Source organism: Vombatus ursinus, unplaced genomic scaffold, assembly GCF_900497805.2.
Source record: "Vombatus ursinus unplaced genomic scaffold, bare-nosed wombat genome assembly UNPS02011700.1, whole genome shotgun sequence".
Taxonomy (NCBI): Eukaryota; Metazoa; Chordata; class Mammalia; order Diprotodontia; family Vombatidae; genus Vombatus; species Vombatus ursinus.
In genome coordinates this window covers 3,003,766-3,021,432 of record NW_020951478.1, presented here as the reverse complement: position 1 = coordinate 3,021,432, position 17,667 = coordinate 3,003,766, and the positions used below count along the sequence as shown (strand labels likewise).

The 17,667-nt window shown below is 35.8% G+C and overlaps 1 protein-coding gene across 1 annotated transcript in view; it reads right to left on the bottom strand.

Moving 5' to 3' along the window:
- The window catches only part of FREM2 (FRAS1 related extracellular matrix protein 2), a 201,395-nt gene that overhangs the window by 175,160 nt on the left and 8,568 nt on the right, over positions 1 to 17,667 (bottom strand). The window contains exon 2 of the mRNA XM_027856928.1: positions 13,774 to 13,863. Coding sequence (XP_027712729.1) covers positions 13,774 to 13,863 — 90 coding nt within the window. The remainder of the gene's footprint in view (positions 1 to 13,773; positions 13,864 to 17,667) is intronic.

Here is a 17,667-nt window from a genome sequence, read left to right as displayed (position 1 = left end):
CTACAGAGAGGTTAAGGAGGATGAGGATCAGGAAAAGGTCATTACATTTGGCAATGAAGAAATCATTGGGAACTTTAGAGAAGGCAATGCCAATTGAATGATGACATTGGAAGCCAGATTGCAAGTCTAGAAAAGAGAGGAAGCAGAGGCATTGAGTGTAGATGGCCTTCTTGAGGAGTTGAGCCAAGAAAAGGATTGGTTTAAAATAATAGTTAATTGGAAAGGTACGATCAAGTGAGAGGTTTTTTTTTTTAAGTAAAAGTGGGGACATGAGTGTGTTTGTAGGCATCAAGGAAGCAGGCAGTAGATAGGGATAACCTGAAAATAAGAAAGTGTGGGGATGTTAGTGGGGACAATCGGCTATAAAAAGATGGAATGGAAGGAGATGGGATGAGATGGGAAACAATGGGATGGGATGTGATAGGATCAAGGATGCATTTGAAGTTTTCCTTTGCAAGTAGAAAAGCCACCTTTTCATATGAGGCAAGAGTGAAGGAGGAGATAGTTGCAAGAGATTTCTGAGTGATGTAAGATGAGGGGGAGAGAGGGAAGCCCTCTTTCCACATTCATAACTCTCCAAAGTAAAATGTATCTACTCCCATGGCATTCAACTTTAGGATTATTCCCTAACTTTAAATAAGTCTAAAATTTTGTAATAACATTTAATCTCTGTTATCTACTCTTATACTCTTCATTTGGCCCTTCTTTGAAATGATCTCTTCAGCAAACATCTCCCCATAACAAAGGGGCTTGATCCCTTGAAGGACTCTAATAGACTCTTCCACAGAACAAAATAGTTTTCTGTTGAATTCCAGCAGGTGATGGCTAGTAAGAATCTATAGACCTTCAACAAATATTTCTAGGGTTGCTAGCCACATGAAGCAAATTTAGAGGAAATGAGTATTATTTTATCAAGTAGCACAAAATAAAATAAATACTTGATTTAAAATAAAGGAAGGTTAAAACATACTCTATGAGGTTTGCTTAACCTTTGTTAAATCACAATTATTAATAATGGTAGTAAATACAATACATGTTAAGCCCTTCAAAATAAATGTAGAATTGGGGGCAGCTAGGTGGCACAGTGGATATAGCACTGGCCCTGAAGTCAGGAGTACCTGAGTTCAAATATGGCCTCAAACCAAATACTTGACACTTAACTAGCTATGTGACCCTGGGCAAGTCACTTAACCCCAATTGCCTAAAAAAATAAAATAAATGTAGAATGCTATTCATTAATATTCTGATGGACCTGTGATCTCTTCAATTTGGCTATTTCTTGCAATGATATACATATTAACCTGCAAACATGCTTGCCCATTCCATGTAATTTATCCATAGCTTCCCCCAAATCCTCTGGGTGGGGAGAGATAGGGAGAGTCTTTCTCTCATTCTCTTAACATCATGTGGACACCAATAGAGAACATATTGCTTTACTTCCCTTTACTCTCCCTACGTGATTGGTTCATCTTTTCCCCTAGCCACAGATCTCCCTGGTGACATTTTTTTAAGATTCTCCTCCTGATCAATCCTTTGTGATGTGTTATGGCCTGCTCACAACTGCCATGAATTTTTTCCTTGACTTTGATTTAGCCCCAACTTTAATTCTTCAGAGACTATGGTACTTCTTAACTCTCAGCCATATAGACCATAAGGAAAATATCATCTTTTAACAGATACATCTTTGTTTTAAGAAAGTTCTTGGGGAGTCATTACAAGTATTACAGAATTTTTCAAAGGTAATGAAACCCCATTCTGCTTCTCCTATTTGATGCAGTTATTGAATAATTATGTTGCCAAAAGAGTCAGTGTTTTTAGCAAAATATTTCTGCTGAAGTAGACCTTAAGGGCAGTTGTAAATGGAAATTAGCAAATATGTAAATATGTACACACAGAGAGATTATATATGGTTTTATATTTTAAACTTATCAAATTTATTTTCTCATATTAGACATAGAATCTCAGAATCTTAGCTGTGGAAGAGACTGAGGGCAGTTCACCCAATTCTTCACTTAATGTAAGGAGCTCCTCTACCACATTCATGAGAAGGGGTAAATCTTTTGAGATAGAGATTTAAAGGCAGGCATCTAAGAAACAGAGATCTCCTCAGTGTATTCCCTGCAGCGCCGCACTTATTTGAACCATTCTGTGTTACTCAATGAAAAATAGAAATGGCTAGCATTCAAGTATGGCAGCCAACACCCTTTCCCTGAATCTATATTTTAAAACATGTGCTCTCTTTCACTCATGGATCAAAAAATATTTCTATCCAAGCCTGACATTACTTCACTGCCTTATTATAACCCCCTTAAGGCATTAATGTCTTTCTCTGGTTCTCATGTCACCAGCAATTAATTTTATTGCCAAAAATGCTTGCTTTTTCTCTCTAAGCCTAACAGGTCTACATAATCTCTTAATGCTTCTACTCAGACCTCATTTTCCTGATCACTGCCTTTATTTAAATTTTTTTTTTTTTGTCCTCACTTTACTTTAAGTTCAAGCTAATAATCAGCAATGCATTTGGACACTAACCCTGATTTTACTCTCTAGCTCCATGACCACCTTCTACCTAGAATGCCCACTTCCTGCCTGTTTATGACTACTGGACTGCCAAATGTACCATGTGAACTCCAAAAAGCTCCTTGTGAACTCATGATATTCCATATCCAGGAATGACTTTGCAGCTTCCACTACTATGTCAGGCTTCTATTTATGTCTTTCAAGAGTATATGAATTAAGAAGTATGACTGAGAAGTATCTGGGAACTGAGAGGCCCAGTCACAGAATAGCAACAAAAAAAGGCTGGCTTGGGCCCAGATCCTTCATGCAGCTGTAATGCTTGACACTGACGGTATGCCTGATGGCCCAGTTCTATTGCCAACGGTAAGCCTTGCCTTCTGAGGCTGCTTGCCCTGTGCAACATGAGAGTTCAAATGAGGTCAGTTCTGGCCAGTTGTTTTAATAAAAGGAATAAATAAAATTAAAGGTTCAGGTCTTCCTCCCCACCGTGCCAAGTGGGGCACATTTGGCAATCTCTTTCATAGGCTCATCAAAAATATGTGAGACTACTTTTTGAATAAAAACTTTAAAGAGCAATCTCATGCAATAATTTGTAACAAAGACTAATCATGGGATCAGATTCGAGGGTGAAAGAGACCTTAAACATCATTTTATCCAAATCCCTTATTTTACAGAGGAGGAAACTGAGGCCCAGTGAGGTAGAGTGACTTAATAAATGCCACATGACCAATATAATTTTCTGAAGTCTGTTTGTTCTCTTGCTACTGATTGCCTAGTATACCTCTTGTCTATAAACGATTGCAGTAACTTCTTAACTGGACTCCTTGCAACCAGCCTCTTCCTTCTTTCATCTACCTGCCACACAGTGCCAAATTGATATTCCCAAATCTCAAAAGCATTTGTTTTCCTACTGCTTGTCTGATCCAAATTTACTGATTTATTATAATAGCTGGAGAATCCTCTAGGCTCAGTGTCTGGGTGACTTGGATTCAAGTTTTACCTTTGACACATACTGACTATGTGACTCTGAGAAAATTCCTTTAGCTCAGAGGTTCCCATACTTATTTGGCCTGCTACCCCTTTTAAAAAAAAATTACTCAGTGACCCCCCTGGAAATCTACTTTCTTTAATTCTTTAATTTTTTTTTTTGAAATTTGTGTCATTTCAAGCACATATTTTTTTTTAAATGACACATCTTAAAGTTGATAATTTATTGTAACTTTGTGGGAGTTTTCCTGCACTGAAATTCTGATGACATGATATTGTGTCATCTAACTGTGTAGTTTCATATTGTAAACCAGTCATTTCATGCACATATTACTGCCAATGCATGCTGGACTTCCCAACAATGTGTGATATACTTGCCTGCTAAAATTTGCTTGTTAAGATCTGTCAGTGAACTTGACCACTGATTAGTTATAACTTGCATTTTGTGTGTTTATTTGCAAAATAATGTAATCACTATGACTTACTGTTACACGACAGATGAAACATATATGAATGGTTTTTCGAAATTTTCTTATCTTCTTTCCTTATGCTTCTACCACCCTCTTATTTTTCTTCAATGTCCTCCCCCCAGCTGCACCCAAGGCTACTATCCTGGATCATTCCAGCACCCCCCCAGGGGGCAGTATCACCCACTTTGGGAACCTATGCTTTAGCTCATTGCCCTAGGTAATTCCCCTAAAGTCTCTACAGCCTTGTTTTTAAGACCCCTATGTTTGGCTTGTATAGAGATCATATTTCTTGCTTCTGTTCTTCCAGACTATCCTTTATTTCAGTATATTTATATTATCAATCTGTTGTTTTATTTTTGGCTTCTTTGGAGAAACTTAACACCACAGTCAAGTTTTTTGATTATACTAATTATTTCTGCCAGGCAAACCATAAATTCTGCCATTTGTTTCCTATTAAATTCTCTCAAAAATTATTCTCTCTGAAACCATTCTAAAATATCATACTGGAATTCCATGCTCTCTTGGGATTCAATAGGGTTCCATGTTTCATCAAGGATTGGTCCAATTTGCTTTGTCTTACAATATTTTTGTAATCTCTTGGATGTTTTAGTAGTCCTCTTCCCCTCTAATTTTAGTATATTCATTATTGATTTATCTGCACGTGCTCTAAGTTTTTCATTGATTTTTCCTCCTTTGAAGATCTTTGGTGGTTTTAGCTTTTCCCCTCTTTGTCCTCTACTGCTCATTCTCTGGTTTCTCCACCTTTGATAGTGGGTTTATCCTGGGGCTGGACCTCAAAGCTGTCTCAGCTTCCTTCCACGTGGGGAATTTATTTTTCAGTGGCCTCAGTCTCTTCTCCAAGTAGATTCTGGGATGACAGAACTGGTCCCAGCTGAATTCCATTCCCCTTTGCTTCAGGCCCTATGCTGGACCACTGTCCCAATTTCATCCAATCTTTAGTTATCTGACTGGACTGAATCAGTGTCAGCTATTTTTCATGGATTTTGTTGGAAGGCAGGGTGAGTGTTTGAGGAGAGTTTCTTCCTGTTGGGGGTCCTTAACTTAGGAGCTACTCTGGGGGCAGAAAACATGATGCTTTTCTCTCTCCCATACCTCTCTAAGACAATTCTTTAAGACTTTAATTCTTTAATTGTAGTGTAGTTGCTGATACTCATTGGTAGTTTCCTTATTAGCAGCTTCCTATTCCAAAGGTTTGCAAAATTTTTTACATATATTATCTCAGTTGAACAATACTTGTTATTATCCTTATTTATAGAAAGGTTAAGTGACTTGCCCATAGATAGCAAGTTAGAGAAGTAGGATTTGTACCTTTGTCTCCTGACTCCAAGTCCAGTACTTGATCCATTATACCACAATGCTCTTCATTGCACTTTATAAAACTTTACTACCAAGTCCTCTTGCTTTAAAAAAGAAAAAAAAAGCCTTTAAAAATTCTCCCCCTCCCACCTGCTTTAGATTCAGAGTTAGCCAAAGACCTTAGAGATCAAGTCCAGATCCTTCTTTTTATTGATGAAGAAATTGAAGTTCAGGGAATCAGAATCAAAGAATCATAAAATCACAGAATGTGAGAGTTGGAAGGGACTTTGGTGGCCATATAGTTCAACCCATATGTTAAAGGAATCCCCATTATATCATAGTCAGTGAATGATATTCTAGCCTCTGCTTGAAGAACTCTAAGGATGGAGAATTCACCACTTCTTGAAGAAGCCCAATCTACTTTTGGACAACTCTAATTGCCTGAGGTTAAGTAAGGTCCTCTGACTCCAAATTCAGTGGTTGTTTTATTTTTTTTTTACTACATCTCATTGTCTTCTCCTTAACCTCTTCCATCTGATCCATGAGGTGCTGTTAGTACTCAAGGTTAGGGCACTGAAATTTTTTGTATTTAAATTGTAGATATTTTACAAGGTCTACAAGCAAACAAGATATACATCCAAGATATATAAATATAAATGGGAGGTAATCTCAAGGGAAAGGCACTAGCAATGTGGGAAGATTGGGAAAGTGCTCTTTCAGAAGAAAAAAATTGAACTGCATTGTGAGAAAAACCAGGAGGCAATAAGCATGATGTTTTCCCAGAATTTAGTTTGAAACGTTCAAAAACTGTAGAGATTTAGTCAACACGTTTCTTGATGCCACTGAGGTTTCAATTAATGATAGACTTGAGAAATTCTCTAAAGAAATGCTGATGTTTACCTGAAAACGGTATCAATTAACTTTTCCAGGGATGGAAAATGACCATTTCTAAAGATCATAGGGCCCCCTTTGTGTGACTCAGATTTTAGAGTGAGGAGGAAAATTCTCAATAATGTTGAACCTTTTTTCCAGTTCCTCCTTGCTCTACCCTGGGATGAAATCTTAATTCCATTTTGAAATTATTCTATATTCTTTACTACTCTTCCAAACTCCCTCAATTCTCCTGTAATATGACATTCTAGGAATTCTTATCTGGCACCACTTAGTGAAACACACTTCTACCATATATTTGGCTAATCCAGAAGTACCAAATGAAATTTTCTGGTGCGTGAGGGAAAACAAACAAACAAACAAAAAGTCCTGACTTGATAAAAAGGTTTCATTTAAAAGATTTTCTATGATGATTGATTACTTTAGGGCCTGAAAGAATTCTGCAATTGTTCCAGGCACCATCTTCTACCTTAGAACCTCATTTAAACTTCTACCTTCCTTTTCATCACTGATTTAATGTTTTCTAAGATGTGCAATAAATTTTGAGATGAAAACAACTTGATACAAATATAATAATAAAGACATTGTCACTTTTAAAATAAAGTAAATTTAAGACAATACATCTAAAGATCAGGTAAATGTGAGAATTTCCTGGAAGACTGAGCTCTTTGCTCCTACTATAATCAGGGCCTACCACCACCTACTACAAAGATAAAAATAATATTTTTCTTCTCAGGAGTTATACTTTCAAAAATGTCAGAAGAAAGTAGTGCCTTCATCTCAGAAAAATGAATTCCTAATGGTGGAGGTTCAGATATTGTGCAGATTGATAAAGAAGAAATGTTGGGGTATGGGAGGTTTTCCTGGTACCCCTCAAATCATCTCATACTGTAGGGATGAAGTATAGGCAACCTCATAATCCACATAATTAGGGTCAGGCCTACCCTAAGGGATGCTACAGTATCATTTTCTTTCAAAAATATTATGGTCATAAGCCCTTTGACCCAGCAATACCACTACTAGGTCTATTTCCAAAGATAATTAGGGAAAAAGGAAAAGAACCTATATGTTCTAACATGTTTATAGCAGCTCTCTTTGTGGTAGAAAAATACTAGAAATTGCAGGAATGTCCATCAATTGGGGAATGGCTGAACAAGTTGTGGTATATGATCGTGATAGAATACTACTATGCTATAAGAAATGATTAGCTCAATGATCTTAGAAAAGCATGGAAAGGTTTGCATGAAATAATGAAGAGCAAAATGAGCAGAACCAAGAGAGAACATTGTATACAGTAACAACAATACTGTTTTAAGAATGGCTTGGAGTGAATAATTTATTTTGACTATTATAAATACCCAAATTAACTATAAGACATATGAAGAAAGACATTATCTGCATCCAGGGAAAGAACTGATAAATAAAAGTACAAATAGAATAATTTTATATATTATATATATATACCTATTTGTGCCTAATGGTAGCCATTTCTAGAGTGGTGGGGGGGGGAAGAAGGAAGAAAAAAAATTTACATGATAATTTTGTGGTATATTTGAAAAGAATAGCAATTTGTACATAGCAGATTTGTAGTTTCATGTGCAGTCATTTTTTATACTGTACTACATTTTGAAAATGCTTGTTTTATTCCATAAATTAAAAATCAAATAAATTTTTTAAAAACTATGGTTGGTTCTATCAAAAGCTTAGAAAGTTTTCAAATAGTTAAATCCCCATGACATCCCCATTTCCCAGTAAATTAAGAGGAATGAAATTACAAGACTTTAAAAAGAGTTTCCTGCAGCCCAATTCCCCCATATTCTCCACCTGAACCAAAACTTAGACTTTTTCAGGGTTCACACTAGAAACAATGAAAAAAAGAATGAGTAAACAAGTCTGAAGCACTAGAAAGGGAAGTATGTAGCAAAAATCCTCTTATTAGAAATAGTGATAAAAAAGCACCCCTCCAAACACTGTTTACTAACTCATGAAATTCATTAAGCTGAGAAGTATTCAGGGTGAAATTATAAATATGCCATATTCTAAATTGCTGTGTGATATGATCAAAACAGAGGAAAATTAGGAACAATAGGGATATAAATGCCTGCTTTCTTTTCCCCAGGACCATCCATCCTCTACACAGCCACCAAAATAATACTCCTAAAGCACAAGTCTGATGAATGTTCCATAGCTCTCTATTCCCTCTAGGACAAAATACAACTCCTCAGCTCTATATTTAAAGCCCTTCATAGACTGGCCCCAGCCTACCTTTAGAAAACTATATGTGTATATATACAAATGTATGCATATAATTTCATTAAGCTTTTTAAAGCTTAAACTGTACCAAGACAGTCTGAGACTGTTTTTGCCTTTAATTATATCCCAATGGTTTGTACAGTCCCTGCCACATAGTAAATACTTAATGATTGTTGACAATTAAATTTCCCTGACAAAACAACTAACAATAATATGATTTCTTTGTTAGCTTACTCGCCACTTCTAGTTCTTGTTCTGAAGTCTCATAAAGGATTGCAAGGAATTTTTTGGCCAACCCAAGTACCTTAAACAATTCAAATGTCATATTTCAGTGGGAAGAAGGTGGTCTAGGAACCAGAACTAGCTTCCAACTAGAGCACTACTACTAAAAGGGACATCAGATGAGTGATTCAACTTTCTCTGCTTCAGTTTCTTATCAACCAGTTAGTCAGTCAATAAACTGAGATTTTTAAAAAAAGGGCAAAAGATAGTTCCTGCTATGTAGGAGCTTGGAGTCCAATGGGAGAGATAACATGCAAACAACTCTGTACAAAGAAGTATACTTCCTTCTACAACTCTGTACACAGGATAAATTGGAATTTTTTTTTTAAAGGAAGGCAGTAGAATTAAGGAGGAATGGGAAAGGCTTCCTGTAGAATGTGGGATGTTAGCTGGGACTTGAAGTCAGAGAAACCGGGAGGTGGAAATAAGGAGGGAGATCATTCGAGGCATGAGGAACAGTCAGTGAAAATACCTATAGTCAGGAGATGGGCGTGTCTGGTTCAGGGATTATCATGGAGGCCAGTGTCACTAGATTGCAAAATGTAAGAAGACTTGAATGGGGGGTGATGAGAGGGACATGTTATAATGGACTTTAAAAGTCAAACAGAGCCTTTTTATATTTGATCCTGGAGATGAGAGAGAGCCCCTGGAGTTTGAGTTGAGAGGTGACATGATCAGACCTGCACTTTAAGAAGATTGCTTTGACAGTTGAATAGAAGATGGACTGGAGTGGGGAAAGAGGCTTGTGGCAGGGGTACCACCCAGCAGACTAATGCAGTCAGACTGAGTCAAGAAGATACTCAACTTAGCACTCTTACTTAACTCTCACCTGGGATTCAATCAGTTACCAAGTTTTGTCCCTCCAGTTAGAAGCTGGTTCTGGTTCCTAGGCCACCTTCTTCCCACTGAAATATGACATTTGAATTGTGTAAGGTATTTGGGTTGGCCAAAATATTCCCTGCAGTCTTTTATGAGACTTCAGAACAAGAACTAGAAGTGGCGAGTAAGCTAAAAAAGAAATCATATTATTGTTAGCTGTTTTGTGAGGGAAGTTTAATCCCAATGCTAGTATAGTCCCTGCCACATAGTAAATACTTAATGATTGTTGATATAGTGAAAGGCAAGACACTTGTATTCAGCCGTGTCTGAATCTTCATGTCTGGTTTTCTTGGCAAGTGTACTAGAGTAGTTTCCTTCTCCAGTTAATTACACGTCCTTAATATCTCTTGCACCAATTCACTCTTCTCTACTCACACCCAAACTCCCTTCATCATCTCCTGCCTGAACTATGTATGGCAATGGCCTCCTAAATATTTTCCCTAAATAAAGTCTCTTCCCTTTTGGATTCATCCTCCACACAAGGCCAAATTGATATTCCTAAAAATCCTGTTCCTATGACTCCTTTGCTTAAAGGTTTTAGTGGCTTCTCACTGCTATTAGTATAAAATATGAGCTCCCCTATTTGGTATTTAGGGCCTTCCACTGGCTGGCTCCAGCCTGTCTTTCCAAGATCTTCATACGTTATTCACACTCAAGCACTCTGTAGTTCAGCCAAACTAACTTACTTATTGCTCCCAGTATACAACATTCCATCTTACACCTCTGAACCTGGAACGCTCTCTTGCTTCTGGTTCCAAGAGTTGAAGGTAAGCATCCTATTATTTTCATCTCTAGTCTTTAAGGGTACATAGATGAAACTCAAGTTGTTGCTATCTCTTCCATTCTCCTAAGTCTCTTCCACATTTTCCTCTGGTCATGTTTAACTCTTGACCTTCCAGAAAGGCACATTCTGAATGCTTTATTTACAAGTCTTCTAGGCATTCTGTTAATACTGCAATTACCTTATGAGGTAACTGTTTAGCTAAAAAAACAACAACAAGGTGCTCTTCTTTACAACCTTGTTTACTTTGGGAAAGGACCTGATATAATGGATTGAATATTAAATTAGGAATAAAGTCCTCCTAATTCCAAACTCAACTATACTATCTATTCACTTCCTGATGATTAAATATAGGAAATGTTTTCTCCGACTTCACAGTGATTCAGTGACGTAGATTTACTACTAAGATTTTAAGTAAAGCAGTATATGAATTAAATCATTATATATGATTAGAGATAAGCTGGATCTACTACTTAAATTCACTATTCCAGATGGCACACACAGCAGGGGCCTTAAAAATAAAGACTTCAAAAGGTATCTTAATTATACATTCAGAAAGAGCTCTCACCCCTACCGTATGAAATGTGTTGCTAAATGAAGAGATACAAAATGTTCACGTTTCAATCCACAAAAGATATTCTTAATTATAGTATGTTCCAACCAAAATAATTGTCAGTATTACTAGAGCTTAAATGTAGCATAGTAACATAGGGCTTCTCATTCTTGATCCTGTCTCCTTTGCTGTGGGTCTGTAGCATGTTTTTCCCCATTATATTAGATCCAATTTTATAAATAATTATTGGAAGACATTGTGAAAACTGCACTCTTGCTTTACAGAGGGGCTGGGAAATCCTGAAACAATATTTCTGCCATTAAGACTTTCTGTGTTTCTCTAATATATTTACTGTCTTTGTTCGGTTCAACCCCATCCATATATTTCATTAAGAGTCCTCCACACATTTGACAACAGAATTTAATCTTAAATTGGGTTTCAAAGACTATCTAGGTGGTAGAGTGGATAGAGCACTGGGCTTGGAATCAGGAAGACTCATCTTGCTGAGTTCAAATCCAACCTCAGACACTAGCTGTGAGACCCTGGGCAAACCTCTTGGCCCTCTCTGCCTCAGTTTCTTCATCTGTAAAAGGAGCTGGAGAAGGAAATGGCAAACCACTCCAGTATCTTTGTCAAGAAAACCCCAAATGGGGTCATGAAGAATCAGATGTGACTGAAAATTCAGCAACAACAGAGTTTCAAAGAAGATAGCTTTTCAGGATACGTGGCCATGCAAATGTTTAGGAATTTTAGAATGCAACACAAACTCCTAAGAAATAAAAATCAAAGCAAAAACAACTCTAAAGACATTTGTGACTTTTTGATTTTCTGTCTTTAGGGTCCTTAATGTATTGATTCTTTCATGGAGAATTGGTCTCACCCCAGGAACACTGAAACACTTGTTACTCAGCTGATATTGTGCTAGAACCTACCTGAGCCCCACAAACAACTCTTTGAAGTATATGAAGAAGAAGGAAATATCAAGCAATACTTTGAGGTTTTTTTTTTCTTTCTCATGTGAAACTATAGCTGTTAGAGAGGCTGATGGAATAACTCAGCACTTATTCCCAACAGATATCTCTTGATATTCTAGTCATATTTCTATCATTTCCAAATACAAACCCACCATCTTCAGCTGGTCATTCTTCATTAAATGTTTTTAAATCATATGTGACTCATTGTTTTGTGCAGTCTGAACGAAGCCTAAAACTTTAAGTAAATGCCACCCATTTAAAGAATGGGTAAAATAATATGATCCCTGGAATTTAGGGTTTGGTTTTAAGAATGAAAAAATGAAAACCACATTGTAATGACTTTGATGAATTATTTCCATTTTCTTTATAATAATTTATGCATAAATTTGGAGAGAAAAAATCATAAAATGTTATAGAACATTATTTCTTCCCAGGAAACCTGTCATCAGGAGTCCCTAATTTAGTTCTTGGCCTCTGGATACTAAATAAGTTTAAATTACTTTAAGGTCTATTACTGAAATGCACATGTAAGAGCACTTCTAGGTGAGTAGTGAAAATTAAGTCAGAATAGTGGGTTAGAAAATACCTGAGGTTGATTTCAGCTTTATTTCATACCATAATCCCATTTCTCAATTGCATGGCCTTGCTAGAGAAAGCTAACCCAGTGAAAAAACTTAAGTATAATTTGATTGCCTTAGAAATGATGAAGCTAGATTCATTTTGATTGTGGGAAGTAACAAGAACATAATATCATGAATCCAAATCAATATTAACATTATATATTATATATAGAGGTGACTTATGTAATATCTATATATTATATAGATAGATGACTTATTTGGTTGATAGATATATTGGGTCTTTTGCATATATTTAGCAGCCTTCACGCCTTAAGTACTTTAGATCTTGTTAGGTATAGTTATCGGGTGAGATATCTTTGAATAATTACTCTAAATTATAAATTATTCTAAGGCAGGTAACTAGCATAAGTAGTATAGATATAGATACAGATGACATAATGGAATGTCCCTAAAAATAACATAATAAGTTAATATATCATTATCTCTCACATGATTTCTCCTTTCTCCTCTTCAAGTTTATTATAGCTCTTGCCTCCCTTTCCGCAAATGTTTACCTGTGTCTACCTCTGCAAATTATTTCTTAAGGTTCCTTTAATTATTTTACTTGTGGAGGAAGAGAAAAGTAAAATTTTTATTTTGTCTTCTCTATGACAGGAAAAGGAAAGAACAAGATGGGTAACAGAAAGGATAAGAGAGCAAATTATTAGTCAGAGTCTTTGGATGGGGAGGAGGGGTGCTCAATAGCAACATGTTGAAAAGGAGATTTTGATTATGGTCCTGGGTCAGCTATCTGTAGCACCTTTGCTTAGACCTCTATTTTGAGAAACACTGCCTTAAACTGGAATCATTAAGTCAACACTGAAGAGAAACAAAAAGTTGTTTCCATTGTATAATGTAAATCATAAATCATTAGTAATACTCAGGATGATGAAATAAATTTACACTTATATTGTCATCTACTACTGGTATCTTGGCAATAACAATTATAAACAAATTTATGAAGAGAAAAATTGTATCTGATTTTTTTAAAGTAGAATTTTCTCTTCCATATTTTCCAAATCATGTAACTCACTCAAAGGGTTATATCACTTCTCCTCTTAGCAGAATATGACTGTGTTGGTTCCAGAAAGATTATGACATATTTAAAAAAAATTCTCTTACAAAATACCAAGCCTTCATTGTACCAGAATAATAACAATTTTCCACAGTCTAAACTATAAGCAGCTATTAAATAAGGCACTGAACATCTGTTTCCATTCATAAGAATGTGGAACACAGTACTTACCACCATCTTCAACTGTAAAGTGGAAACTATCACTTGTAGCATTAGCACCTTCTCTTAAGACATAACATATCTTCATGTCATCAATGTCAGCTAGAAAATTAACAAAAAGAATAAAACAACTTTTTAAATTGGAAAAAAAAATGCAGGCTACCTAACAGGTATTAACCTGTGCCCTCCCCCACCCCATCACTTTTTGCTCAGTCAGATGCAAAAAAATGCTTATCTAACATGCCCATGCCTGAATCCATTGTTAGATACAGAGCTCTGAAAGGGGAAAACACCTCTAGACTTTCAACCTAGTATCATACTGATATTTGGTCTTCCAGCAGTTGACTTACATTACACTGAATTAAGTTGAGTGCAGCTAAAGAGAGAGACACAAGGAATGTCAGGCTTAGCTGAAAAAACATGAGGCAGTAGAAGAGTTCAATTCTGGTATCCTTTTACCTCTAGCTTCTCTCTCGGCACACTAAGTCACTGGGTACCTATTTGCTGTCTCATTCCTCAATTTCCATTTGTTTAACTCTATTAAACTTAAATAATTTACAGAGTATCTCTGTGATAGGCTTTGAGGAAGATGGAAAGATAACTAAGACAGAATCCTTATCTTCAAGGACCTTACTTGTTTCATTATGTCTACTGCCTTATTTTTACCAATGATGGTGTACTGGCAACACAACTGATCAAATAACATTCTCTTCTACCATTGTAATCACCTCCATAAAGCAATATTTGTTTCAGGCAAGTCAGATAGTAGCTATTTCTAAGACTACATGAAAAGTAAGTCATCACTAAAAATAGATTCAACAATAGTCCAGTATTTATTTGCTCAATAAGCATGTCAGGGTTTTCTTCTCCCTTTTAACAGAACTTTAAGTGCTCACCTAAGGGAAAATATGTACACAAATAAATTTTACTAATGCCTGCAAGAGTACAAGTTCAATGCTGTATAGTGGTTGTAGGGGGTGTGATTTGTGTGGGTACAGTCTTCCATGAATGGATCTCATGATAGATTACCCTTCTCAGGGCCATGCTATGTCAATAAAATTGGACAATGTTTATGCTACAGAGGTTTAAAGGAGTGGTCATTTTAAAAGGATCATTAGGCTAACTACTGCCAATCACATATGGACATCCTGGTGATGAGTTACTACCTATAAAATACCTAAGATTTTAGATAAGTTGCTCCATAAGAACAAGATATCATCTCCCAGTTACATCAATATGAAATCAGACTTTATTCCGTCATGTGAATTCAGCCTATAGATTTCTTTGTAAATTCACTCTTTTCAACATATGGTAGCATGTCTACTTTTAATCAAATTAAACTGGGGCAATATAACTTGATGGCAACCGAACTTATGATAAAGACCTAAAACAAGATGCCAACATCCCCATGTTATACACTGAATTTGTACAGAAAAAAGAGTTCAAATAGTTCACTTTAAAGATACCAAGCCAGAATTTGCCCATGTCTATGATACTCCTGGTTGACACAACTTCCAAAGTAACTTAGGGCTGGGCAGGGAGAACCTGGTTTAGTACTCATTATTTTGTATGTGCTGTTGTGGAAAAGAGACGTCCCTTTGTTGCTAAATGAAGATCCAATCAAAGAGGGTTAGAAACAGGGTTTGTCTAAGGACATGAAAAATCCTATCTGTAGAATGGCGGAGGTGGGACAAGAATTATTAGTTGATTCCCCAAATCTCTTCCAACTGAGTAAATTCATAGAAAATTCAAGGCTAGAAGAAAAAAAAATGAAGTGACAAGTCAAGTAGCATCCATTCTAGTCCTCTTTTGTTTCCTGGATCACACTTAGGATAAATGTCAGGAAAGTGGTATGATAGAACATATTTGTACAAAATATTTATAGCAGTTCTTTTTTTTGGTGGCTAGGAATTGGAAATTGGGGGGATGCCCATCAATTGGGGAATGACTGAACAAGTTGTGTATATGATTGCAATGGAATATTATTTTGCTATAAGAAATGATGAGCAGAATGAGTTCCAAAAAACTTGAGAAGACTTACTTGAACTGATACAAAGTGAAGTGAGCCAGACCAGAATTGTACACAGTTACAGCAATGTTGTATAATGAACAACTGTGAATGACTTAGCTATTCTTAGCAATACAATCCAAGGCAATCCCAAAGGGCTTATAATGAAAAATGCTATCCATCTCTAGAGAAAGAACTAATGGAGTCTGAATACAGACCAAAGGATACTATTTTTCATGTTTTTTTCTTTCTTGTTCAAGTTTTTTTTCCACAAAATGACTAATCTGGAAATATGTTTTACATGCTTGCATATGTGTAACCTATATTAGAATGCTTACTGCCTCAGAGAGAAAGGAAGGAAGGGAGGGAGAGATAGAATTTGAAACTCAAAACTTTAAAAAAAGAATGTTTAAATTCTTCTTACATGTAATTGGGGAATATAAAATGTTATTGAAAAAAATGAAAAGAGTACATGCCACACTCAATTGTCACAGAATTTTCATTCCAAATCAAGGCAGGTGATGTTGATGAGGTAAAACATGCCAAAAATGTATATATCTTCCTACCTCATCCTTTAAGAGATAGAAAAGCCTAATATCCAGTTTTTTTTTTAATTCAAAGAAGGAAAACCATTGATTACAGCAGTCTTTGTCTACAAGTATCCCAAGAAATATGGAGATCTATAGTTGTATTCACACCTTAAACTACACACACACACACACACACACATACACAATGTTTAAGGTATGAATACACTGTGTGTGTATAGGTAGATGATAGATAGATTCCCTTTGTTAAAGGGTAGAGGAATTAAGAAGATAAAATTATTTTCTAAAAACAATATGAGATAAAAATTTTCTTTATTTGTTTACCATACTTTAGATTTATTTCTGCTATTCTACATAACCTTCTTGTTTTATAAAATTAATAAAATATAATTTATCACTTGATTAACTGTAAATGAACTCTAAAATATATAACCCCAATTATACTCTTTAGGCTAATATATTAAGCTCCTCCAAGATGATTTCTAAATTATGCTATATATGACTGCATCCTGCAATGAATTCTAGGAATTATTTGTTCCATTTTTGTCTGGAATACAATTTTACATTAAAAATGTTTTTAGCCTGCCTGAACTATTGCTTTAGTAGTTTCCTGAGTGCATTTTAAAAATTGGAATATAATATTATATATATGAAATGTTACACACATACACAGATATATGTGTATATATATACATATGTGCATATATATGTATAACATCATATATTTCTCTAGTTTAATAAATCCCATCAAAATATAGTTCGATAAATCCTTCCAGGATCAAAAGCCACAGCTCAGCTTAGCTCTCACCCTAGACACATACATCATTCCCTTTCTAGAAAAGCAACCATGGCAACTCCATAATGGAGTTTTTTTCATTCTTTCTCACTTATCTAATTTCCATAAATAACTGCTATGAACCAAGCTCCAGCCTCAACTTGTTGACATGAGTGCTGTTTGATTTTATATATATATATATATGTGTGTGTGTGTGTGTGTGTGTGTGTGTGTGTGTATGTATACACACACATATACATATATACATACACACACATATGAAGTAATTTTCTTAGTAAATATTTAGATCTTTGCTGGAGCTATATGAATTTGCAGGTCTCACAAAAGCAGGTTCATTAATCACAATTAATTCACATTTACAAATAACTACAAGGCTATGGCATACTGTGTACAAGAGCACTAAGGGTGGAGGGGTGGAGGGGCACAATGGAGCAGTGGAGTGCTGCCGAACACTAATATTTAAAAAACAACTCGTGTTCAGAGCTGTAGGATTCGGTCTGGGATCACTTTAATTAACCTTTTACTCCAAATTCACCAGGACCCCTTATTATCTA